At 44.4% G+C, this 27,090-nt stretch overlaps 1 protein-coding gene and 1 long non-coding RNA gene across 8 annotated transcripts in view; one reads left to right on the plus strand and one right to left on the minus strand.

Annotated features, from left to right (window-relative positions):
* LOC135921047 (uncharacterized) overlaps positions 1 to 24,050 on the plus strand; it is a 33,967-nt gene extending 9,917 nt beyond the window's left edge. The window contains exons 2-4 of the long non-coding RNA XR_010570420.1: positions 1,933 to 2,049; positions 20,880 to 21,052; positions 23,867 to 24,050. This is a non-coding gene — a long non-coding RNA (uncharacterized lncRNA). The remainder of the gene's footprint in view (positions 1 to 1,932; positions 2,050 to 20,879; positions 21,053 to 23,866) is intronic.
* Positions 1 to 27,090, minus strand: part of LOC135921046 (cadherin EGF LAG seven-pass G-type receptor 2) — a 59,465-nt gene that overhangs the window by 8,838 nt on the left and 23,537 nt on the right. For 6 of the 7 annotated variants that reach the window (XM_065455361.2, XM_065455363.2, XM_065455367.1 and 3 more), the window contains exons 10-27: positions 25,987 to 26,332; positions 24,733 to 24,947; positions 24,069 to 24,263; positions 22,689 to 22,751; positions 21,511 to 21,610; positions 20,892 to 21,020; positions 16,920 to 17,004; positions 15,594 to 15,699; positions 14,962 to 15,008; positions 13,810 to 13,930; positions 12,777 to 12,898; positions 11,232 to 11,488; positions 8,061 to 8,212; positions 7,455 to 7,543; positions 4,855 to 4,987; positions 4,638 to 4,682; positions 3,672 to 3,717; positions 1,193 to 1,320 (exon numbers count right to left, since the gene is read on the minus strand). In XM_065455361.2, coding sequence (XP_065311433.1) covers positions 1,193 to 1,320; positions 3,672 to 3,717; positions 4,638 to 4,682; positions 4,855 to 4,987; positions 7,455 to 7,543; positions 8,061 to 8,212; positions 11,232 to 11,488; positions 12,777 to 12,898; positions 13,810 to 13,930; positions 14,962 to 15,008; positions 15,594 to 15,699; positions 16,920 to 17,004; positions 20,892 to 21,020; positions 21,511 to 21,610; positions 22,689 to 22,751; positions 24,069 to 24,263; positions 24,733 to 24,947; positions 25,987 to 26,332 — 2,379 coding nt within the window. The remainder of the gene's footprint in view (positions 1 to 1,192; positions 1,321 to 3,671; positions 3,718 to 4,637; positions 4,683 to 4,854; positions 4,988 to 7,454; positions 7,544 to 8,060; positions 8,213 to 11,231; positions 11,489 to 12,776; positions 12,899 to 13,809; positions 13,931 to 14,961; positions 15,009 to 15,593; positions 15,700 to 16,919; positions 17,005 to 20,891; positions 21,021 to 21,510; positions 21,611 to 22,688; positions 22,752 to 24,068; positions 24,264 to 24,732; positions 24,948 to 25,986; positions 26,333 to 27,090) is intronic. The other variant, XM_065455362.2, reaches the window with a different exon arrangement.

Raw genomic sequence — 27,090 nt, forward strand, 5'->3', positions numbered from 1 at the left:
TTTGCCGAGAATACGCCAGGATCACGGGGAGCAGAGAGGGTGATGTAGGTCGTCGAAGTGGCAGCAGGTGTCGGAGCCGGTGGAGTCGGGTTGGCGTCGCCGGGAGCCATGAAGGTAGGCTCGACGTACCGGCCACTGCGAAGCTCCGTGACGAGGTACAGGGAACGTCCACCTCCACCAAATATGTTACGTAGAAAGACGCAGACGACAAGCTATGTACAAATATATTTACAAGGAAAATACGCTGCGCTTGGCCAAGAGGCAACAGCCCGCGCTAGCTTCTAAATCGTCGTCTTCGTCTTCTTCCTGCTCAGCTCTTCGTCAGTGGGAGCATACCCCGTAGCAATATTAATAAAGAAGGGTCATTTTTACTGTGAAATAAGGCTTGATAAACTAGAAAAGATAAAAAAATATAAATAAATAAAAGCAGGTGGCAATGCTTTCTTACAGTTTGTGGAGCACCCAGCAGAGATGTCACAGATTTTGATGACGGTTGCTTGGGCCCAGTTAACCCTTTGCCTAACTTAACTGCTTAACTCTAGCAGTTTACACTCTGCTGGCACAGGCTGCTGCTTTCCTGTGTCCCTTTTTTGCGAAGGCTGCAAGGGACTGGAACACTCCTTTCCAAAGAGTGTTCCAGTCCTACACGCCGATCCACATGGTTTCAAGATTGTCATCGCATGTTTACCACTAAATGATGGCCCATCCCTCATGTAGAACTCCTTGCCTGGGGCATCTAGGGTATATTACTACATAATCAATGAATATGTACTGTGCCGTATTCTAAAGGATCCAAATATACAACTTAGCAAGATACCAACACAATTATCCCACAACAACCCGAATACAAGAAAATACTTTGAGATCAGTGACATCACGCTGACCTGCCAATGCTGAGGTTTCGGCATGAAAAAAAAAAAAGTTTTTAAATGAAAGTTTGGTCTTCATTTTCTTTAGGAGGTCAGTTACTAAAAATCAACGTATTGCCGCGGAATTAGCGAGGATAGAGTTTTTGTAAAATAATTTATCAGCCCAAACTAATTGAATGTTTCTCATTAGTGTCCCTTTCCAGACTATGAGTGGTGCAGCGGCTCATGTTCGTTCGGCTTGGCTTGTTTTGTGGTTGTTGCAAACCTTGAACATAGCCTTAAGGGATGGGGCGGGGGGGTGAGAGGGAGAGGGGGGTGCTCACCTGTGACCGAGAACCATGGGGGCTCTCCTCCAACCGCGGCAGATCCAGCCCAGCATTTCCCTGGGCCAGCAGCCCCTCCGATTCGTCACGACCCATCACGGTCGCCAGGACTGTTGGACCTGCCAAGCCTGTGAATGTTGTTATGGTACCAGGGGTTAGGCGCATGCACGTCTCGTGAGACGCATCAGTCTTGCTGCATCAAAATCCCAGGTTTTTCTTCATTATCATTAAGCTGCCGTAACCCTTCAAGAACTACTAACATGAAATCTTCTACTAGTCCTTTTTTCCTTTGTGCTTAATGAAAGTCAAAACTTTCCGAACCCTAAACAGAATACTAAATTGCCCTAAATATTTTACTACAATATACTTGCTTCTATGAATTAGTTTCAGTTTTGGTATCGCGAGGTAAATGTCTCACGACGTCATGGCATATTGCCATGCCCTGTTCCTGCGACTGCTGCAGCAGTCACATGCCACCACAGCCAGTAAAGAATATGAGCTGCGCCGCTGTTTACTTTCTTAATGAGCAACATCATCAGACATAGCGATATTGATACATGACATCGGCAAATTTTGCTCTGCGTCATGACATTGTGAAAACGTCGATGACACCAGGTCCAGCATTCTGCGACCAAGTTTTGTATCAAATTAAGATATCTTATGTTTCCCAACTTTCATACTTTTATGTGCTGAAAGTGTGTGGCAGAGAATTTACAACCAAACTCTATTGGCCTTAACAGGAAATCCAGGGTGGGGGAAAAACAAGAGAAGAAGCAAGCGCTATGGTTTTGTGAGAACAATGCAGACTACAAACGACAGAAGGCTGAACGGGTTGATAAGGATTCATGGCCTAAAAGGTGAGGCGGAAGCTCCAGTATAATCTTTAGTTTTGACATGTTATTTCAAGACGTAGCAGTCACAATGTATACTCCAATACATAAAATAATAGTCAGATCACTGGTGTTTTGAATGGATGAATAGTAGTAATAATTCTTCAGATAATTTTTGCTAATTTTTGTGTGAAACTTCGAAGAAGCACCACAAAGAACTTTAATGAAATTAATAATTTGCTATATTTAGTATAAGTACTGAAAGCAAAAAAAAACTGAAATATATATAATGTACGCAACTGGTTCCTAGTTCCTAATTTTTCCAAGTCAGCTCAAGCAAAAAAATATATTATGAAGGTTTGTTGGCATCAATACTAGCCATAGTGATGCCCATGCTACGTCAGAAAGCAGTAGCTTTGCAAACGTAAAAAACCGGGCAAGTTCCTATTGTACAGGAAGCACTCATTGCAGCTCATTGCAGTTTACTCATTACCTGGTTTGCTTTTCATTCTACAGGCTCACAAAGCAATAGTTGTCAGGTCAGGGAGCATGAAAAAGCCTTCTCACACTTGATTATTGTGGAAAGGAAAATTTTCATCCACCCAAATATAGCACGAAGCTACAAAGTAAACCCGTACGGGTTTCTCAGAAATGTTCCTACACAATTCCTCACACTTTTTCCTTTTATGAGATTTCCTCAACCTTGCAGCATTCCTTAGGACTGATTTGCCCTACTTGGTTATTGTGTTCAATCAGCTTTTTCTCAGCAAGCAAGGTGGCCTAGTGTGTGTTTAAATGGCGCTGGAGCCTCCGCATACTTTAAGTTCCTGTACAGTGCTATACAGTAACGTGGAGTGTTGCCAAAATATTGTACAGTAATGAATATGGGAACATGCAAAGGCAGTGTTCAAAATGTAAGATATTAGACAGCTAGTCAAGCTTCGAGCAAAGGTTGGTCTGGAATCGACTGCATGCTCTTGCACGAGTGAAAATCCCACATGACAGGAAGGATTGCTCGTAATAATGTGTAGATACATTGTCAAAGTGCTGATGTTAGCTAAACACAACCCCTGGTGGGGAAAAATAAAGTTGCACTTGATATTAGCCGAACACAATTATCAAAACATTGCACACTCTTGAGGGTCTTGAGCATATACGTCGAACTGGTAAATTGACAACCCAAGATAAGCTCCTGTTTTCACTGCTGCTGTCATTTGGAAATTAGGTTGCAGAGTCAACCAAAGCATAAATTTTGATTCTCTTTATGGAAGTGCTAGGAGCACTGGAGTCTAGTTTCAACAATACTTCCAGCTGTCGTTTTCCATACTCCACAAACTGCTAGGCATTGTCAACTTTGACAAATAGCTAAAGTTCAGTCATTTGAGATGATTTGTGATGTTGCCAGAACTACAATGGAAATGTTTAACAATGGGTAGAAAAACTGTTGATCAAATTGACCGATTTCTATAGGTGCGGTAACGAAAGGGTCAAGGTTTAAGCATGGTTATGCTACGAGTGTTGCCCAAAAGTGAAACTCCATTCTGCCCATGGCCCTACGCTGCGTAAGAGCTTGATGGCAATCTTTTCAACATCCCGTGATTATTACGAGGACTTCAATTGAATTGATACAGCAAAAGCAAGAAACACACCTTTGGTGGCGCTACTTCTGGTCTGCAAGCTTGGCGAGGGTGCCTGCTGAAAAGACAAGACACAAATGCACATATGAAGTAGTGCTTGAAACATCACACAAACATGGGCACGATTACACAAGCAAACTTACCCCCCGTATGCAGAGATGCAACTTAAGTCGAAGCACATGCTTGACTTGATCCGAGTGACGCCTATCGGGAATGCGCCGAAGGAAACGCAGTGAGCGTCTTTGGGCACGTTAACGCCAGGCGTCATCTAAATCAAGTCAAGCATGTGCTCCGACTTAAGTTGCATCTCTGTGTACGAGGGTAAATGTTACTTTGGGTGAGTTCACATTGTCATTAGTGTCATTTGCAGGCCGCGGAAAGGTTTGGTGACACTTGCTGACGAACGCACTTGCCAATGAGAGCGTTCATGGAACTCACTTTGTGGCGTCAAATCGTATAACTTTAACAGCAGTGCTTCAAAAATCATGAATAAAACATAAATAAAACATAAATAAACATAAACAAATAAAGTGCCAACCGTGCTCACTGCACGGTTGGCACTAGCATTAACTACACTGCTTCTGTGTGTTCAGATGTTACAAGCACCCTATGCCGTCTGCAATGGTAAGCAACATTTTCTTCCCTGTTTGCCTTGGACTGCTGTCTTGTCTTTGCACATGACAACTGTTCATGCTAATGAGGTTGCAATTAATGGCTTTAGTTACACTAAAATCGAAACTAAATACTATTCTTAACCATATTATGCAGAGTTATTTTGCATTCGTTGGATAACATATTAGATTTAGACGTGCCTACTGATTTACTCAATGGCTATGCCATCAATTCCCAATGACATTTTCTTTTCCCATGTAGCAGTGCATTGCCAAAAAAGGATATGCACCGCAGCAAAGTGCACTGTCAAAGCGTCACTAAACTTGCTCACAAGACAGGGGTATTAGTGCACAAAAATTTAACTACCTTTTCTCTGGCTGCCACCACATAGAGGAAGAACACCAGCAGGCCCTGAAAATTGAAAAAGATGTGGATCACTTTTGGATGGACTGGAAGAGTTGTCAAGGCACTGCTACACACAGCTAGCTTGGTAAAATTGCCGCAGAGGGTGCCTCTACCAAGAAGAAATGTGTTGCTCTAGACAAAGTGTTTAACAACATTGTGTTGAATTGCAACCACTGACCAGAAGGCCCAAGGTAGTGGCAAGCACGTAGGAGCGCAGACGGGAGTTCTCCATGTTGACGTACAAGATGCTGGCCAGTGACACCACCAGCAGTGCCACCAGCACAAGCATGGAACCAACCAGGACACTTGACCTGCGCAATAATGTGTGCGGTGTATTATTTAATTTTGTTCACTCATTCATTCACTTGCTTCGCGAGATGGCATACATACAAAGTACAGAGTAAGTCAGCATCAATGTGTACTGTATCCTTGATCAACCACATCCAGCAGAAACACTTTCCATGAATTGGCTAAGTTAGTGGAGGCACACATGGCAAAAAAAACTTCTAGGCAAGCATACATTCCTTTTGTGTTATGTTCATATTGCATCGTTGCCAGGACATGAATTCTCGGTGGTACAGTGACGAAATGTGCTTGACATCACGTCATTATGACAACATTACATACTGACATGGATGGTAGCAGCACCAACAGCAGCAACACCTTGTGGTGGTTTCTTGAAGCACAAAGCATCGGAAACATTTCTGTGTTTCCTACTGTTCTAGTTGAAGGAAAAGAAAACAGCCACTACAGTCGAACCCATTTATAATGAACTGGATATTTCTCAAAAAGTGGTCATTGCAGTCGAATCCACTTATAACGATACCAGTTTTAACAATATATTGATTACAGTCGCCGACCGTTTATTCGGACCTCACGAGGACTACGGAAATGTCCAAATAAACAGGTGTAGCAGATTAAGAAAAAAAAAGAAGTCCTTTATTTCCACGAACTTATTCGGGCTCGGTAGTAGGCTTGAAGAAATTGTGAATGCGTCACTGCACGCTGTTCCGTTTACGCACAATCAGATAAGCCTGAATCTCAGAGAGGGTCGTACGGTCACTATAGGCGGCTGAAAGTACAGTCACTGCTTGTACTTTGTGCTTTCCACGGTGAAATAACCCCCTTACTACAATGCCTTGATCCAGCATTATCGGTTATACAGTAACGATGAAGTTTGGCTGCTGGGTGTCCGTGCCAAAGAGTAGTGAAACGCAAAATCCTTGAAAAGAAAATCAAAAAGAGAAAGTCGAGCCGCTGAACTATGTCCCTGACAGCCACTGCGTGCTCATTTTCCAGCCTTTTCCGCGTGCCTTTCTCCCGTCACACTTCCACCCCCATCGAACACTAACAGGCTTAGCCCAAAGCATTACGTCGCGCCACCCTCTGAAACATGAATAAACCACGCCAACTGCGCTACTCCAAGATTGCTCGCTGGCTCCTCATTCAGTGCAGTTCTGTAAACAGCTTATTCGCTCGCACTCGTCTCTGTTGGTTGTGTCAGAAGTCATTCCAGGTCACATGGTTTCTCAGCCTCGTTTTACTTGCCACTGAAATGAAAGATGGTTGATCCGCCCACTGATCATCAGCAGTGCATGATGTTGCTGGTGAAAGCACACGGCTATAGATTTGGAAACTAGGTGCTTCTAACCAATGAGGCAATCGTAGTGAACGTGCTTGCATCAGATAGCGACAGCGATGACACGGTAGGGCAAGCTGCCTCAACATTGTCCTTACACAAGGCCCGGCAGATGATTCAGTCACTCTGGCGCTTCGTTTTCACGAGGAAGCTTTCGCTGCACTACGTGGAGCACCTGGATGCCCTGGAGAAGGATGTCGGCAAGCTTCACGTAAAGCATGCAAGGCTGACGGACAAAGGCTTTTCTTGTGCAAGCAAGTGAGAAGTATGTTGCAAGATGCTTGTGGCCATCTCGCCTCAGCATTTCTTCTGGATTTAATGCGAAAGACCATCACAATGGAACAGAAGGCAGCTATCTAAAGCGCCGTCACGTCAGGTGCTAAGTCGCGTATGTGTTGCATGCGCTGAAGATTATTCTGTTCTATTCAAATTTTATCGCATGCATGGCCATGTCACGTTTCCATATGCTGCAAGGCTGTCTTCTTATTTCGATGTTTACAATTGTGCACCCTATTGGGCATGTATTGTAGTAAATGGCAATAATGGATGTAACGAAGTAATCTCGGCTCCCCCTGCAACTTGGTTATAACAGTGTTCGAGTGTATCTGCATGCAGATTCAATAGGCAGGGTTGGAATATTGTAAATGCGCTGAAATGTGGTCATTATAACTAGGTTCGAATGTACATTCATAATTATGCTGCTGTTTAGACCTTTATGCTTCCAGCTAAGTTTTACCTAGCACGTCATTGCAATAGTAGCCTTGCGTTCTCTGTTTCTCTTAGGCCTTTCCTCCACTTTTTTTTCCTTTTTTCTTTTATTTCTGTGGCGGGATGGGCTATATAAATGCCATCAAGATAATTGGTTGTTTACCTGACAAAGACAAGCCCACTTGTTGAAATGTTGGCCAGGACCACACCTTTTGTTCAACAACTGTTGATCATTTTAAGTCTACATCTTTGCGTGATCTATAATATTTATTTGGACTCAATGCCACAACCTGGCACCACAGGCACTGCTGTTGATGTCTATGTTCTCGGTGTTCTGGCATTCCGTAAACGGTAATACAAACTGGCTAAAGCTCTCCTGTAGGTGATACCAAAAGCAGTAGGATGAGGACGCCTAGACAGCACACACTTACCGACTGCTGGAAGCCTGCTTCTTGGAAATGCCCATGAGCCGCTGGCGCCGCAGCTCCCCACGCACGGTCAGAAACAGCAGGAAATGAAGCTGAAAACAAGGGTTGTCAAAGTTCAGTGTATAGGCCACGGCATATTCAGCACTACACCACACTCATAATTACTACTTCAATGATCTCATATGGTCAGCCAAATAAAATAAATACGGAGAAAAATAAAAGTTTTTCAATTCCTTCTTTAAGTGGACTTTTGATGAACTTGTAGACAATTCTAAAGCCTTCTGTGTCTGAACATCCTGTGCTGTAAAATTGAAATTCTGCTAGGTGAATAGAGCCTGCATTCTGGCTCCAGCATTTAAACACAGTTCCTTTTTCTTTTGCTCTCTCCTGTGAACATTGTACGTTGTGAACAAAGCAAACATCAACCAGTCTAGAGCATATACATGATGTTTACAGAAAAAAAAAATGCACATACGTTTATACTATGCCATTCAAGACAACAGACCCACACATTAATATGCTATCGGGAATATAAGTGACAGTGGACACTTGTGCTGTACTTCTTGTGTGGCTCTCTGTGCTTTGCTAGCAAGAAAGGACGGCACTCACAGCTGTAATGATGGCGAGGGAGGCCACATAGGCGCAGAAGTAGTTAGACAGATGTCCAGAGGGGGTGCGCAATGTCAGCCACCAGCTCTCGAGGCGAAAACCTTCCAGCACTTGGGCTGCCAGGTTGGCTCCCACTACAATCACTGGCACGGCTGCAAAAAGAGACATCAGAAGTGACGTCAGCATTAACTTCAGTGCTCCAATATGACAATCTTCAAGTGATATATGCTACCAAGGTAGTAGGTTTGCGCTGACTCATGTAATAAGCTCTGCATATTTTTTTGCCTTAACCCTTTGACGGTTTTCGCCGTACATGTACGGCGGCGGGTTTCTGTCTCGCAAGGTCTTCGCCATACGGGTACGGTTTCGATCCTCCGTTTGAAATTTTGCGCCATGATGACGATGCACGCTCACTGGGAGGTGCTGCCACCTCTTAGGACTTACAAGAGGCGTTTGAAATTTGCGCTACCTTCTTGGGGAGATAAACAGAACTGACTTCTAGCTTCAGCGCGTCGCGCAGACTGTGGCAACACCCCTTTTGCGGTTTCGGTTTCGCCGCGTGATCGCAACGGAGGCGCGCGAAACGTCATTTTTCTCTTTGTCGGCACTCTCTTGCAGATGCGGTGAGAGTTGATTTCTATCTTGATTGGCGCTTCTCTTAGCTTGTTTATAACCGCCGCTCGCGAGGTATTCTCGCTCTCAGCGGCAATGTGCTTTCGCGGTTTCGGTTCCGCCGCAACGGAGGCGTGCGAAACGTGATTTTTATCTTTGTCGGCACGCTATCGCAGGGGCGGCGGAAGTTTATTTCTATCTTGATTGGCACTGCTCTTAGCTCATTTATCACCGCCGCTCATGAGGTATTCTCGCTCTCTGCGGCTGTCCGGAGACTCGTGTTTCAAGGAGTACCACACTCTGAAATACTATTGAATATTTTGCAGTTCTGAGTGATGCCGACACCAAAATATTGTTCCTAATTTTTTTTTACTATTTATTCCCGACTTTATACATCTTGTACATTCAAGATCTGCAATAAAGTAATTTGACCACCTGGGAAAGTTTTCTTCAAAATAATTTGACCCTCAATGGGTTAAAACTCCCCAAGATTTTGCATTAATGGAGCCAGTAAAGGGAAACACTAAGTTCATTTAGACTGACAAGGCATTCTTTCAAAACCATATTTTCATTAATTTTGCAGTAATAGGTTTATTGTTAGTACAGAAAAATGAAGGTCAAAGTTTTGTTTCTTGGAATTTCCTGCCGAAACCTCAGCACTAGTATATCAGTGTAACATCACAGATACTTGAACCACTGTAGTATCTCCATAAAAGTTTTTTGTCGAGACAAGAAGCTAGGTGCGCTGATGCTTGTGAACGCTGAGAATGGTTCCCCTCACTTGCTACACACTCAGTGGCACATACCGTATTTACTCGCATAATGATCGCACTTTTTTCGCCAGAAAAATTGACGCAAATTCAGGGGTGCGATCATTACGCGGGTTAAATTTCCCGCTAAAAAAATTTTTTTTTTCGTCCCGCGTTTGCTGCGGGATGCGGGTGCGGGACACCAAAACAAAAATGGCGGCCGGCGGAGCAAGCCGAATGCGCCGAACGCGATTTTTTTTTTTCTTCTCGTGAGTACATTACGTGCATTGAAACAGTTTCTTCCGTATCAGTGATGAATAATATCGTTAATATCAACAAGTCTGCGGCAATAACGTAGCCATGTCCACTTTGAGGGGACAGAAACAGACGGGCGCACTTAGCTGATAGTGACAGAAACGCATGGCCGGTGTGCTGCGGAAACTGCGGCATCTGTCTTCACTACTATCCTAACACGGCACGTTTCCGCTAAAGGTGGGCGAATATCTTAGCTGTGTTACAAGCGTCGGTGTATGAATAGGGTACACATTTAACGTATCCGTGTAAACGAGGCTACTATCATTGCCGCGCGCGACTTGTTGCGTGCTCACGAGTGCAGATGAAAAGAATCGAAAGGCGCCTCTTTTGCTTTTGTTGACCACAACCATTATAAAGCCTACCCATAATAAAGGCAAGTTTGGTTGTACTTCTTTTTGTCATGGAAGATCGGAAAGTGATGAAAGTAATGAAATGAGGCATCTGCTTAAGAATGTTGGGTGCGTGCAGACGAGTCGTTGGCGTAGCATTCGACAGATTGTAAGCGCGATCATTATTAGCTAGACTTGGCACACGACATATCGCTGCGGCAAGTTCGGGGTGCGATCATTACACGGGAAATAAAAAAAGTCGAATTTTGACGACACAATTCAGGGGTGCGATCATTACGCGAGTGCGATCATTATGCGAGTAAATACGGTAGTCAAGTTGGTGAGAGGTCCATTGAAGAGCGACACACACCCGGTACGTTCATGGCACAGCTCACTGAAGTGTTGGCATGAATGACATTCTTTGAAAAGTGGCATATACCAAGTGCATTTGTGTCGCAGCGTGCTAAACCGTTGGGTTCCTGTCCTTGAGGAACCCTTGTGACGTGAATTCGATACTGCTCAGCATCGGAGAAAATTAAGGGATCTTTTTCATCGGTGTAGAGTTGCACATTCCGAGTGGCACATACTACCTAGTTAGCCATGTTGGCATCAGGGGTTCATTGAAGAGCAGCACAGACCGACCGGCACATACCCAGTGAACCAAGCTGGCATCAACGAGTTTCATTGATGACCAGCATAGACCGACTGGCACGTGACCAGTGCTCCAAGTCGGCCTCAAAGGGTTTCCTTGAACAGCGGTACCTACCCAGTCCCGCATCTTAGAGTGACCCATGTCGGCGTGTGAAAGAGGTTCGTCGATGGGCAGCTCATATGTACACATTGCCACATGGTAAGCCAAGTCGGTCCGATGGTTGGTTTCGAACCCTGTTACCTCAGCACAGCCGCCCGATAAGCTACCCATTCGACCATGTATTACTCAATGACCCAGGTAGGCGGGATGATGGTTAGATACAAACACACATAGATAGGTAGCCCCGGAAAGCGCATGAAGTACCCGAAGAATGTTAATGCATTAATAACGCAAATCAACCAATTTTTGGATTTACTTTGCTATAGTCTTTGTGTTCGTTATATCATAGTTAGAATGTACTTCTTCATACACAGTATATCTGCGAAATGTCTTCACAAAAGCATTGCTGGCTTACCCCAGCCCAGGGCGGCAACCTTGAATGCAGCGTGGTGAACCGTGCGGGCATCCACGAGCTGCACGTACAGCACGAGCGCGACGCAGAGTTGCAAGCAGCAGGCTGCCAGAAGGCAGAGCTGCAGGATGGAGATGATGTAGGGGTATGCCCTGGGGGTCAGCTTTCCACGCACGCCCTGGAGTAGCGCGAGGCACGCACCGCACAGGGCCAGGCAAACCTGGGCGTGCAGTGTGTCCAAGCCACAGCAAGAGCCTTGGCTGAAAACCACAAGAGTGGAGAGAAGTGATGCAAACAGCCCCTTTCTTGGACAACTTGAACTATGCCTGTGCACAGATTTATCTCCAACTGGATTTTACCTATCTGACATTCAGGTTCAACAGTATAGGCATGTAGCTGCTTTGCGACTTAAACAAAACAGCTTTGATTACACCATCTGTAGAGAAGTTCAACCGATTTACTTGGCCAGTTACTCCTGCACACAATGTGTGGAGAAGGCAAATCGGTTCCGTAGGAATATGTATCCTGGTCCAAACTGGGAAAAATTTATCTTGAACTGCAAAGCTTTCTTTTTTGAGAAACCTGAGTGAGTTTTCTTTGCAACTTCCCGCTACTGTTGGATGGATGAGAATTTTCACTTTCAAATTGGGGAAGGGGGGGATAAGTCAAAGAAATCTTTGCATTAAATGAAACAGAACCATTACATGAACGTTCGCTCCTACAAACATCTTTAAAAGAGGCACAGCAATGGCTGAGGTTACAAACTAAGTTTGCGGGTGAACGGGCAAATTACAGAAAAAAAGATTAAGCGGAACCTCCCTGAACAGGAACTGTCCAAGATATGTGCAGCATTATATAGTGGTTGGCGAGGTGCAGAATGTGTTATGCGTGGTACTGATGTATGTGGCGGTAATGCTAATTTAATATGCACTATTTATTTATATATATGCATGAGGATTACGAGCAGAGAGTGCACACACTTACATTCCTGAACATATACATTCTGTACCACTCAGACCGCCATGTAATGCTACGCATATCTTCGACAGTTTTCGTCCAGCAAGGTTCCGCTAACTTTGTTTGCGTGATGCTCGGCATGGCACATAACCAACATGTTGATGCTATCACAGGTAGCGGAAGAGGGACAGCTGCACATGCATGAGTAATTTAAGCACAAGTGGTGCATACTCTCATTTTGGGGCCCCTTTTGTCACCTCCCATCCTCACTGGTCGGGTTATTACTATGGCAACCCGCACTGCTTGTTATGCCACCTTTTACTATGAGCTTGGGCATTTCTGGCCAAGGTTTAATGCCTCCTTGGCAAAAGGTGAAAGCGGATGGGCTCGTTTAATGGTTTAAGCACCAGCACGCTGATTCTTATCGCGGACAATGGGTCGTTTGTCACTGTGCTCGAATGGCAGCTATCAACCTAGCAAACAATGCACTTAAACTGCTTATTGTTGCCCAGTATTGGGAAAAATGTTTTCGGACATCACGCAAAATTTTTCAACCGACTAGCCATATAATGCTATACACTGAAAAATCACCTGCGCCATCGACGGCAGCACCGAACCAAAACCACAGCAAGGGTGAGCAGTACCAGCACCAGGCAAATTCCACAGCCCAGACCAGCCACCACATCTGCCACCTGGCCTTCCAGCAGCTCAGCCTGGAAAAACGCAGTTAGCTGCCATTAATTTGATGTTGGTCTATTTTATTGCAACATGGCAAATGGTGTAGACAACAGGACAAGAGATAAACAAATAGGGCAGTTGCACTTCAGTTTGTGTTATCATTTATGCTAATACAATTGACTACCGTTAATTTACCCTGATGGCACCAATGAAATTGATCAAATTACCCGGCAATTCGAATTAAACATGACGCATAAAAAATCCCAAAACACACCACTGATTCATTTGGCAGTATTTGCCCAATTCTAACACTACCCCGAATCAAATGAGTGCACACTTTTTATTGGTCTAAGGTAGAAAAACGTAGAAATGACATTAAAGCTCGTAAACAAACTAAAATGTAATGCACACCTGCTTTTTTAGCAAGAAAACTTAGCAAAGCTCTATAATATGTTGCACCACAGTGGCCTGTTTTCTATAGCCAGCTTTGCCGCAATACATCTGTTTTTTGCGGTAAAGCATACGAATGCCGCGAAGGCGGCTTTGATTTCGTGTCCGATTGCACTGTGCAGGCCATTTCTCAAAAAAGAAAAAAGAAAGCCACACATTCGAATCAGGTAAATGCTGTAATGAGACATTGCAAGCTACATTTGTTGCATGCAAATCTACCTCGGTCGGGCCGAAAATAGGCGTTTTCGATGGGAGATAACGTGCATTTAATGCATTCACTGTCCCCACGCCCTGCCGAGACAGACGTTGCCGCCAAAGGGATCACCATAGGAGTCAGGCGCAAGCATGCTGACTGGTCAAGTTCGAATTATCCGGAGGCCTCGGCACTTCTGAAGAAACAGAGTTCTCAGCAGCCAAACAGTTTAAGAACCCCTGGTCCACACAATGACAGATCAGTCACATGACAGTTATGGGCATGCATCCGTCTTTGCCCTACCTTTGGTTCTTCTCCAACCAGCAGCGCGTACATGCCCGGCCGATCGCACGAGCACCAGGTGTAGCTCCTGTTGAGCCCTGGCGTCTCGGCACGACACCCGTCGAGGAGGAAGTGGACCCTGCTGAAAGCGTGCAGCCGTGCGCGTGGTGTCACACATTTGGTCCACCAGCATGCCACGTGGCCAATCGAGTCACAGCCAAAGCAAAAATACTGAGAGTACTAGTTTAGCGCTAGCTTTAATGGGTCACAGCTGCGGCATCAAGTTATAAACAGGTAGGAACGTGCTTCAGTTGCAGTCCTACATATCAGCAGGTTTTCTTTTTTTTTTCTTTTCTTTACGCTCTGAATAGCTGCTTAATTAACTCACTTTGTCCACTTTTAGCTCCAACTGGCAAGTTGAAAATCAGCAAGCATGCATGTTGTTTCAACAGGCAATTAGCTGGAAATGCATACAAACACATCAACTGGAAATGTGTGATGCAGTTGGTTCAACTGGTGACGAAAACTTCAAATTAATGCACAGTGCTGACTAGCCCGAGTACTGTGTGGGAATGGCTGTTAATTAGACCAGTACCAACATTTCTCACCTGGAAAGAAGCATGTGCGCAAAACAAATGATTTTTGGACCCAATGCGGGATAAGTCTGCTCTGGCAAAATTCAACCCAATATCCCAGCGGCTGTAGTTTTTTTTTTTAAATTATTATTGCATTAGTTTGCCCTACAGCATCAAAAAGAAAAGCTTAGCTATAGTTGCAAAGCAGATAGTTCTGCCCGCCTTCTTATACCGGTGTCACATGGACACTTTCAATCATGATTGGTCAGCATTGGGCTTGATAGCGACCGAAAGTGCCCTGTGCGACCAAGCTATTATGAGCGCAAGGATCCTAAGAATGTTAGGAACCCAACAGTACAGAATCACTCACCGCACAATGCAGGTGAACTTTCCAAGCCGATCCTGTTAAGGCAATGTTCCCGGTTCCACCACTTTGAGCATGAACCAAAATTTCAGCTCAATCAAAAATTGAAAGGTAACAAGTTCACTATAACGTGATATGTTATTTGGCATAAATAGCTAAATAAACACGTGTTTAGATGTACAGTATATGCACACTTGAAGGAAACAGTGTGCTGAAGAAAGAAGGTAGAATCACCTGTGTGAAAGGTCGGCAATTCCACAGACAACCTCTTGGTCAACCAGCTGAAAAAAATGAACAAAGCAGAATGAGCAACATAGCTCCCATCTTGACGCACCTTAGCAAGGCATAAAAAAAAAAAAAGCTGAAAGCAATTGTTACCTAATCTCCATGTGATAAATTTATGGTTACAAGGGAGCACACGACAAGCACTTTCTAATAGAAATGTAGCTATGTGAACGCCAGTGTTCACATACTATGACGCTGAAAAAGCTAGAAAATGTTTCTGTGTTAACTATGTTTATCACTTGAAACAACAAAATGTGCTATGCATGCATGGGATATGGGCTTTCAGCGATACCTGCACAAAACATAATTAAATCAAAATTACAATGCAGTCACTGAGAAGTCTAAAAAAGACATCTGAATACCAGGTGTCACTGCACCAAAAATGCATTCGAAATATGCTGCAACAGTGTAGCCGCAACATCAGACAGTTCATTATCGTAGCTTCAGCAGCTGCAATACGGTTATTAAAGTACGTATCTGAGCACACCTTTGCTAGTGGTTCTTTCTAGGCGTCCAGTTTTTCATTCATCTCAACCTATCCTCAAGCCTCCTAGGCCAGTGTCATAAAATGTTGTTCTCACCGGTCTGACGTGAACCAACTGGACTCGAATGCCAACTCCTCCACCGCCACTGAAGGCCACGCTGATGAGATGCGAGTGAAGTTCGTGAGACCTTTCTTCAAGGTTCCTGAAAGTTGCAAAATGACAAACAGATTAATCACAGTGGCTTATACCATCCGAGCTTGAAAGGCATTTAAGTTTTTCAGCAAACGTATAAATTCCTGAAAAGGCTGGTTCAATGAAGCTACGAATGCCAACTAGCATAGAGCCATTCCAAGAGCCATATTCGTATAAATATAATGCTACTTCTTTTGCAGTAATTTACAGGTTACAATTTAGCTACATGTTACATTCAGAACCCATTTACAAATAGTATAAAGCTACACACCGAACATGAAAAAAATGTATTGGGTAGACAACCCTAGACTTTGCACAATATTCCATAGGTTTGCTTCTCCACATTTACGCAATATATTATCAGCGCAACATATTTTCAGTGCCAAGTGACAATATTAAAATCTGCTTCAATCACAAGAGAAGGCGGGTCGTGTGACATATCTGCCAAGCAGTCATCAGTGATAAAGCAAGTGAGAAGACTCCATGGGCAATGTTGATATAACTGCCTCAGAGCCAGACAGGTTTTACATTAAAGGGGCCCTGAACCACTATTTATCCAAGTGGGGAAAGGGATTTGAAGTGAAAATAGGCTATTTCAGAAATACTTTGCCACAAAAATTAAGCAGAAGTGGAGTTATTGGCGATCAAACACAGCATCTGCTGTGCCGCCATTCCTTCAATGCGTTGCAATGCGAAGCCTACGGCGCAGTGGGGTGTGCTCACAACGTTCCGCCTTCTAAATGTCACTGTGGCGCGCAGTTCACATTTCATCTTGGATGTTAACATAGACTCCACGACTTGCAATTTTGGTGCCTACACCGTGCTAAATGTAAGCCAAATGCGGATGTCCTCAGTCAGCCTCAGTGCACTTAGCTAGTAGATTCGTGGCAGCGCCCTGTGGCAGCCACGGTACCTACGCTGCACAGTCGACCACCGCTACCAATAGCGGCCGCGTATGGGAATCCGCTTTAATACGAAATAAAGTGTCCAGAAGGGAGTGAGGAGCAGGCTTCTGTTTGAAAAGAGAGCGTGTGAGAGACAGATGACTCGGTGCTCCGCTTGTGAAGCTCCACGCAATGTGTACCACAGCAAAACTTGGCTGAGATGTTCATAGCAGTATATACTACCCGCGGACTATGTTATTTCGGCAAGCCCGAGGAGTAGTTCAGGGCCCCTTCAAAAACAGCGCTACTGGCACAGGACACAGAGAAGAGAATGGCCTTTACATACCCTTGTTGTGCAAGAAAACGCTCGGGCAGCAGCTCGTTGAGTGTTTTGAACAGAGCCACCGCAACCAGGAGTTCCTTGTGATCACCTGTGAAAGAGAGCAAAGAATGGTTACAGACTTAGTGCACTAAGCAAAAAGAAAAACTGTTGTGGCATGATTTTACTAATTCATTTATTTATTGTGCTTAAAAGCCCCAAAGTAACAATACTGCAGCTATGAAAGATGTAGTAGTGGTCACTAGTAGAACACTGGCTCAGCATATTATAATGACAAAAAATCTACCGTGACATGACTTGATTGATAGACTGATTGACAAGGTTTAACATCCCGAAGAAACACTGCAGCTATGACAGATGCCACAGTGGTCACCAGTAGAAAAGAGAAAAAAACAATGAAGACATGATCAGGTTTATACAATTGTCTTCTGTTAATTTGAACCTGACAGGACCAACAAAATTGATTGAATTATCCAGTGGATAAAGTAAAACAACATGCAGGAAAAACGCCAGAACACACTACTCATTCACTTGGCAGTATTTACCCGAATCAAACATGTGCCCACTTTCTATGTGTGCAAAGTAAAAAATTAATGTAGAAATAACATTAAAGCTCCTAAACAAAGTAAGACTAACACACACCCAGTTTTTCAGCAAGAAAAATGGGCAAAGATTTAAAGGGCCCTGAAACACTTTTTGTACATAGCACAGTAGAGGCTGCTGTGAACATGTGAGCCAAATATTACTGAACTGCATGCAGCAGGGAGCTCGCAGTCTCATGTCAAAAACAGCTAAATAATCACTTGCTCTAGCTTCCGTGACGCCATTGTGCAGCATCATTGAAAGAAGCTGGCCCACGAATGCTATTGGCTGATTTCGTGACTGCAAGAGCATTATCAGTTATACAGAATTGCTAATTTTAAGTTAAATAAATAAAAGGTACATATGTTTGCAATTTCTAATAGGCAAAAAAATCGTTTCATCTTTGAAATGCATGTAGCTGCGTCAGCTGTGAGTGGCCTACAAGATCCCAGCAGCGTGCTGCTTTGCATAGTCTACCGCGGCCGACACGAGGCACCATGACGAGTCCTTTTGCCGCTGCAACATTCAACTTTTTAGTTGAAGGAGTAAAAAAAATTTTGTGCCACAAGATTCGTGAGATGGTGTCCTTCAATAGCGAGACCATTTTACCATTATTTAGTGAAGCATCTCTGGGCCCCTCTGATCAAATGGTGACCAGTTTCCTAAAGTCAGCTATGCTGCAATACATCTGTATTACGCATGAAAGCATAAAAACGCCGCAAAGGCAATTTTGGTTTCGTATTCGATTGCAACGCACAGCCACCTTTTGGCCCAAATTTCCTGAAGAAGAAAAGGAAAAATAAGAGGCCGCTTGTAAGAATCTGGTAAATAGCGTAATCGTGCATTGTCGGCTACAGTTATTGCTGAAAAATCTTCCTAGGGCAGGCCGAAAATGGGCATTTTTGACGGGAGATTGAAGTGTGTTCAGTGCATTCGTTGACTGCTCTGCCGAGACAGACACTACCTCTAAAGGGGTCGCTATTGGGGCCACCATAGGGGTCAAGTGTGCACATGCTGACTGGTCAAGTACTAATTATCTGGCGAAGGCCAATTGTTTTATCAAAATAACGAAAGTCTGGGCCCACAGAAATGCAAGGGTGCCAGCCGGAACCTTTGGTCTGGATCGAATTAACTGGAGCCGAATTAATAGAAGCCCACTGTATATCGTATTTACTCAAAGATAGGCCAAGCCCGAATATAAGTTGACTTCTACTATATTGAACTTGCTGAGAAATAGAAAATTATAATTGGAATGTAGGTTGACCCATACTTGTTTAGAAAAATGAAAAACTTTGAACATGGAACACATTTATTGACTGTAAGCTCAGCAAATAAATCTCGCCATCTTCAATGGAACTGCTAGAGAAGCCATACTCGTTGGGTGCTTCGCAGGCGTCCTCTGCATCCCAAACGACGTTGTGCTCGGAGCTATCAAGTGTGTTGGATATGCAGCATTTTTTGCAGCAAGTCTGCGTAAGCCCTAGACTAGCTTTATGGGGGGTGAAACTAAGGAACTCCTTTAGCTTGATACTTTTGCTAGCTTTGTTCCCGAATATAGGTTGGGATTCTTCGGTCACGAAGAACATAGGTCGATAGGCCCAACGTTACTAGACTAGCTTCAGTTTTAAAACTCAGCGCCGTTGCGCGGAACCGCCACCCGCCCGCGCCTTCGTGGCGCTGCAGTCGCGCCCGGCTTCACTTCCTCACTAGCCGGCTACGCGGGTGAGCCGAACTAAGCGCGCGGTGCAGCGTTGGTGTAGTCTGTGGTTCGTTGTTGACAGCGAATTTCAGCAAGCATGTCATCCCTGTCATCCTGCGCCGAGTTTCTTAAGAATATCAGCAGACGATGCCGACGTGCTGCGTACCTGGCTGCATAGGCCGCTATCGGAACGATGTCGACAGTTCGACGCACCACTTTTTCTGTGCTCCCAGCAATGCGACGCTTCGCTCGGCGTGAAACAGAGCGATTCCTCGTGCCGACCGGGAACTCACTGCGAAAATCAACGGCACGCGCACTCGTCGTCGTCTTCCACAGCTGGCTGTGTGGCCGTTCATCTTTCCAGCGTAGAATTTCACTTCACTTCTGTCGTCGTAATGGGGCGGCCGCGTTTACGGGGGTATGAGCCATTGCTCAAGGGAGTATGAGCCACTCATGGTCATACGTAACGGAAAGATTTAATTTTGAAGAAATTTAATTTCGAAGATTCACAAGCGGTAAATCGCAGGCGAAGGCTGCTAACCATGCCGCCGAGCAAACTTGAGACATCGAACGCAAGCGACAACTGCAGACATATCGTCAGTGACGTCGTTCTCTCTCGCAGCCGATTTTGTGTGTAACCTCATAACTGAGAAATACATTGATGAACCCTCGGGATTAACCCGGTGATAAACACAGGGGCCGCACGTTTCAGCTTCGCTAAATAAGCGTCCTCACAGAATAAAAAATCCAACTTTTTTTGTGTGTGTGTGGCTTGTGTGTACAAAGACCAACCTAATCTTTATTTTTGTAGTGCTTCTTTGGCGTGGTGAGAAGCTTCGGTGGGGATGAAGATCATCCTACAATCACGCACTTTGGCCAGATATTCAAGCTCGTGAGCCTAAACTGCGCGAAACGTTAAGACGACAGGAAGAAACGACATTTAGAAACGCAGCTTCTGTGTTTCGCTGTATGCATTTCTTCCTTTCGTGCAGTTTACCCTTCTTTCAGTATAAACGAACTGGCGCGATAAATCTTGTTGCTGTAGGTGGATACCGCTTTCTCGTGGTATCACTAATTCGGACAAGGGAGAAAGCCAGCGAGCGTGAAACACGCGCAAACTGCCCGTCCGCACGAGCTCAAGGCTGTGACGAGGCGTCTGCAGTGGAGCCCGATGGAACAGCGTTGCCCTCTGGCGGCTGTCACAGAAGTGGCGACAGCGGCTGTAAGCGCGCGAGCGGGGAGTTTTACAACTGAAGCTAGTCTAGTAACGTTGGATAGGCCTCTGGGTAAAATTTCTGAAGAAGGAGACCGACCTACATTCGAATAAGTACGGTAATAGGAAAAACCTGCTGTGACATTATTTGATTAAGTGATTGATTGATTGATTGTTTGTTTCGTTGATTGATTGATTGATCGATCGATCGATTGGCATTCATGTCCCAAGGCAATGTTGGGGCGTCAAGAGGTGCCACCGTAGAGAACTGAATTTCGGCCACCTGGGTTTCTTCAGCGAGCATCTAAACCCAAACATACACAAGTGTTTTTTGCATTCGGCCTCGGTCACTATGCGACAGTGGAAGCCGGGAGTCGAACCTGCCACCCTGTGCTCGGGAGCAGAAAGCTACAGCCATTGTCAGCCGTAGCGGCAGGTCATCTCATGCAGTGAACGTGGTTAAAAACTGCAGGCAGAGGATCACCTTGGCTTTCCGGCTTCATGCTGAGCTCCAGGGAGTTCCCGGCCCAAGCAGAAGTTGCAGCGCCAGGCAGGGGAACCCGAACCACAGCCGCATCTGGAGAGTGCCGAGTTATCCGTCCGAGGGACACCACTGAAAGTTATAACACAGCTCGTATTGGAATGGTGGGTACTTGAGCCACTTGGTGCAAGACTACGCAAGGGTAAAGCACGGCTCCGACAAGACAGAGATGGCAAGACGATGTGCCAACAAAAAAAAAATGTTCGCTTTCAATGCGCAGAAAAAATCACATGCTGCCTATAGCCTCCTGAAGCTACGAGAAAACAATGAACCAAAAACAATGCTAAAGCATTGCAGCAAGTAACTCCATGCATTCACTTCAGCAAATGGTATAATACAGTTGAACATTGTTATAACACAGCTATTTCAGACACTACAATACCTTTCTTACATACAATATTCGTTATAGGCGCATGTTCACTACAGGCTGATATTGGCAAGAAACATTTTTTATTTGCTTCATTATATCTCATGACTAATTATATCCGTGCTCGTTACTTCGAGGTGCGACTGTACAACACATATTTGCCACTAGTGTCTAAAGTGTCCAAGCTGTACCCACCCAAAGCAGGCCGGTCGAAATTCTTGAAGCGGCCAGGGCTGAGCGCCGCAGCTGCCAGGAGCCCAAACCGCAAGATGTGATTTTGAAGTTGTTCTATAACCTGCAAGAACCACGCACAAAGACAAGACAGGAGGATATTTGCAATGTCATAAATTGCAAAAACGTGTTGCAGTGTATGAGAAAGTGCAGAAACCTTGCCATTTCTCTATCGAAGAGAGCAAGAAAACTTGACAAATTCAATTTTGTACACATACCTTGTTTATATTTCATGTGAGTTTCCGAATTCAAATTTACTACATTCAATTCAGGAAGATTTCGACAATATAAATCTCTCAGAATGAAGATAACACTTGTATTTTTTCAAATTTGTATTATCCATAACGAACCAAGTCAAGACATTGCAGTTGGCTCAAGAGATGAACAGATTCGAGTTTCTGAAGCAAGGACACACAGTCTGAATGGTACACATGCACTTTCTTTTCGAAGACGGGTGCAAATAGAGCAAATAACACATGCAACTAGCATAAAAACGTGAGGGTCCGCAGAAGGTCTAGCTGACAGGCCAGAAAGGTGTGTAAAGGCCACTTGCTCAGTAGTCGTGAGGCAAGCAAAGCATGGTGCCACAGCTACCAAAACAGCGCAAGACTCTTCTGGCAAAAGTGGTCATTCTAAGAAACACTGAATGGTTCTTCTCAGCAAACAATCCCCTATTTAACACTGATTAATTTTGGGTGAACGTGCCCCTGGTTGCCTTCTGAATCTCCATTACCTGAACGTCATCGAGTAGATGCTTTCTACATAGCCAGTGCTCCCTTCAGGATGAAGTGAGTGCTTTTAAATTGCTCAGGCTTTTATCACAATCACAGAAGTCCAAGATTTCATACACCGACTTTGATACAGTATGACGCAGCCGTAAACCTCTCATTCTGAGAGGTCTTATAGTGGCTCAGAAATTTGTATACTCCATCATGGCCCAAGTGAACATATTCAAGTCATCCCAAAATAGGATGCATCATACTTTAACGCATTTTTTAGTGAGGAGATTTTCAGAATTTGTATAATCCCAACAATTTAGATATATCGTGATCATATCAATGAGATAATTCAATTGTAGTGTATTTGCATTATGAAATGTGGTCGTTGTGTCTTAGCTGCGTCTTTGTCAGCATGCTGCTTACCGTGTGATCTTGCAACAACAGCGGCTTGTGGGCCAGCAAATGTGAAGCAACGTCCCAAATGGCCTGTACAGGAAATGGAAAAAATGACACAGTCTGCAGCACCTACAAGTAAATCTTCTTCAAAGACAAGCACAGCAAGAGAAAACTTCTCAATGTCAAGTGATCATGCTGGTTAGGTCCACCACTTATTGGTTGCAGTTAATACCCTAGTTAACAAGCAAGCAAGTGCATGTGAAGCATGTCTACTAGTATAACTACCATGTTTGAAAAATACTGCTACACCATACCAGCCTTTGTAGCTGTAGTTCAGACACTGACGGTAAGGTAGGGTGGACATGCTTAACAAGATTACAATGTAGTCGACACAATCAACCCTTGTTTAACCTTTTAAAAGTGACATGACAAACAAATTACCTTCCAAATAAATTTCAATTGCTTGGGGCTCCTAAGCACTGGCTGAAATTGTAGCGCATTACAATTTTTGCATGGCAGAAGGCAGGCATTAAGGCAAGTATATGAACTTGCAGTCCCACGCTTGGCAGCAGTATGCTAGTGCTGCTACAGCAATGCAGTGGAATTGCGATGAACCATTGAAATCTTGCAGGATTCTGCTTCTTGGTGACAACATTGCTTAATAGGCTATGCCCAAAACTTAGCATATGCATATGTGAGAACTCTGTGAACATTGCACGTCACATACCCAGAATGCTTACAGTACTATCGCATAGCAAATGTTTGTGCATGGAGATCTCGCAAATAATATGGTGGTTGCTTCTGCGTGACCACTGCACCCTCTGCTAGCAGACACGAACACTACTTTAGCCAAGTTTGTCCAAGACAAGTCAAAATCAGAGCCATGCTTTTATTAAGTCCATTAACTGCAAGATTGCACTGTACATAATGTGGCGTGGTCACTGCAAGGTTTTGAGCAGCAGAATGACCCGCAGAGTTCACTGCAACTTTGATTCGCGTTTCCTATCACTGCTTTTGTGGGATGAAACAGATGTCGTCTTTGATGACCAAAACTACGCGCAACACAAGTGCATAGATTTAACATGTGTCTTTGAGATGCGGAGAGGTTCCCCATGCTCTGTGCTTGTGCATTTCAACCTTGGATGATCTTTATGTGCACAAAGATCCTACAAACATGAAACTAAAACTGTCTAAACAATACACAGGTTCACAAGAAGATGGTGACTTGAAGTGATCAACAGTGGTCCAACAAGGGATGTAACTGGACTCGGAGTCAACATTTTGACAAGTGCCCTTGTAGGAACATTGGCTCTTCACTGAGGCTGCTTTCGTTTGTCCACTGTTGATCGATAGAACTGTCTAATATGGCCTACAGCAAGTGGAAGTAGATATGTGATGCACACGTACGTCAGTCGCAGCCAGTGCTGGTTGTCCCCCATGCCGAAGTACTGGGTGGCTCAGGTAGTCGACGAGGCCTCCGAGGAACCTCACCAGAGGGCGTCCCTCACCAGGCTGAAGTGGCCGCCCCTGCAGGTACTGCCGCAATTCCAGGGACAGCTGCTGCCCCGAGGAGACCAGGTAGCCCATGCGCATGCTCTCCAGCTGATGAAGAAATGGTAGGTGCTTTTTTTTAAATGTGGAGTTTAAGGGGCACTAGAAAGCAACACCAAATCAGTTTGGATAGGTACTGGTATAGTGTTGGTTAGTGATGATCTACGTGAAGACTTGTTCTGCTGCCATATTGTGATATTTTTCCAATTGTGATGAAGCTGGCTTTGACAAAAGGCTGTTGCCCATGCTGCGAGCATGGTTTCCATTTCATATCAGATTATAAAATGGAGGCAATTTTCAGACCCATATTTCTTGGAAAAAAACCTGCACATTACAATACGATAAGTACAGCAATCATTCATTCTGATCTGCCATACTTGTTTGAATCTGCTTGTCTTTGAGAGGTTGACTGTCCCTAAGACCAAGGCCATGGGGTCGCTATTTGCATACGTGCTGACTTGTCAAGTTCAAATGATTATGATGGTGGTGGGGGTGATGATGGGAGGGAGCTGCAACTTGCCTTCCACTGGAGCTGCGCCAGCCTAGCATCAGTGCAGCCTGAGAAATCTGGGCTCCCCCACAGGGCCTGGCGGTCGAGCGAGAGGCGACAGGGGCGCTCCAGCCGACCCTCCACGTACAGCGGCTGTGGACATGCCTGGACATCCCGCGAATGGGCTGCAGTGCGCTGCCACTGGACCCCGTGCGACTCCTCCGCTGGACAGACTTCCGCTGACACTGCAGGCATCCCAAATGGGCACAGCACTACTCAGCCAAAGGCTTCTAATGATCTTTCTTGCATAAGATAGCTACAAGTCACACATGCTTCCAACAACAATATTCAAAAAAAGAGTCACAGTTCGTGTTGTTCTCAATCCAAGAAAAAAAAAACTAGAAGCAGCTAGAGTATAAGCTAGGAATTCATTTGGGCCCAAGTGCCAGGCTGCCATGCTACGGCCAACAACAGTAGCAGCATCTTGCGCTGAGCTAGCTGGTCGTTTATAATCAGTTATAAGGGTGGTACAGAATGACAAGTACAACAACACAAAACTTGTGTCCTATAGATTTATTCAGTTGACCTCATTGTCCTATGCCACTCTTTGTCATTCAACATGAAACTGCCCGACATGCAATTCTTTGGCCATTCATGGTGGCAAATCATTGACCTTTAGACTATGGCAATACATCCAAGAGGGCACAAACACATGTGACCATGTTCCCACAAAAGCATGCATTGCTGTGGTTTATAACGTGTCATATTATGCCAAAATGTTCTGCTTTAGACCACAGCTACAGGCTAGATTACACACCGTGAGTCCACAGTATGACTGTCACATTTCTTTAAGTCATTAAACATTGTTCTTTGCATTAATATCTGTACAAATATGGCACTTTTCAAACAGCTTCCAACATCTTCTCAATGTGGACAAAGCCTTTTGTAGTCTTCAGATGTCATTTATCAATACCTTAAATTACCCTCTTTTCTTTTTTTACAATAGTCTACTACGAAAGCTTTCAGAGAGGCTTACACATAAAGTTAGAATTTCCACAGCATCATTGCTCAGCTTGGAATATAGATTAGAAGTATGGTAGCTGCAAGAAGTATCCACTAAACTTTTTTTTTTTTTCAATTCGACAATGGCTCCATTGCAACACAATTTTGGTTTCTCTCAAACGCCATGCTCCAGGAAGACTATTACGGTTGGTAGCAGAGCTGAGGCTGTTTAGAAAGTGAAGCAAGAGAACCCAAAAGCCAGAACACCAACACCTCGCTCACCGTGCGGCGCAAGCACCGTGACGAACGCATCGGCACGACCTGAACCCAGAGGGCCCGTCGCCACACAGGTGTAAGTGGCCGACGACCGGGCTTCAGCCAAGACAAGACGCGAGCCAGCTGGGTAGAGGTCCTCAGTGAGCTCTGGGCTTCGGGGCGGCAGGAGACGCTCGTTGCGCAACCACCGGAAACCCAGGGGACCCAAGGCCCCCGCATGGGGGGACAGGCAGCTCAACTCAAGTGGTTGTCCCTCGAGTAGTGTGACCGCCAGTGGCGACACCAGGGGTCGTGGCGCTACGTCTAGGCGCACCCGCATGCTCTTGTTCTGCACTGCTCCCCAGTCACTGACCTGGACAACAGAAGTTTGTGGAAATTGTGGTGTAATGAAGCTTCACGTCGGGAGTTTTTACTTTTATTTATTTTTAACAGAGAATACCCTAAAGGCCCTCGTGGGAAGATATTAAATAGGAGGGGGGGGGACATACACTAAAGGAATGGTTCACAAATGAAACCAAAGTAACAAAACATAGCAAGATGATTACAGTATATAAGTTCTTATATAGATACACTCAAGTGTTGTTATAATGCAATCATTTTATTCGAAATATCGCTTCATTCAGTTTTTCCTTTTTTTTTTGCATTCCCCCATTATTATGCCCCTCCCATGTTTTTTAACCTTTAATGAAATACCACTCATAATGAAGTAAATTTCCTGTACCGACGACCTTGTTACAATGAGGGTTTACTGTACATCATTCTCCTAAGAAACCATTCTTCTCAGTATCCACAGCATTGAATTAAATGAAGTTCATTGCATTTAAAAGGAAAAGTTAATATCGACCAACAGTAAGGAGCAAATTTTTAATTTAGGCCATCAATTTTCTTTTTCTTCAAAAATTGCATAATAGTATTTTAAATGTTTTAAGAACTGAAGCGCCAGGTTTACAACTCTGCAATTCAGCAATAAAATGTAGTACTACAATTCTGTAAATGCACTATTGAAACATCTAAAGCAGACAAAATTGATGTATTTATATAATGCTCTGAAGTATGCCACTAATTTGTGATTACACCTTTTGCAAAACCTCGTAAATATTGTAACAATTT

This window comes from Dermacentor albipictus, chromosome 6, assembly GCF_038994185.2.
Source record: "Dermacentor albipictus isolate Rhodes 1998 colony chromosome 6, USDA_Dalb.pri_finalv2, whole genome shotgun sequence".
Taxonomy (NCBI): domain Eukaryota; kingdom Metazoa; phylum Arthropoda; class Arachnida; order Ixodida; family Ixodidae; genus Dermacentor; species Dermacentor albipictus.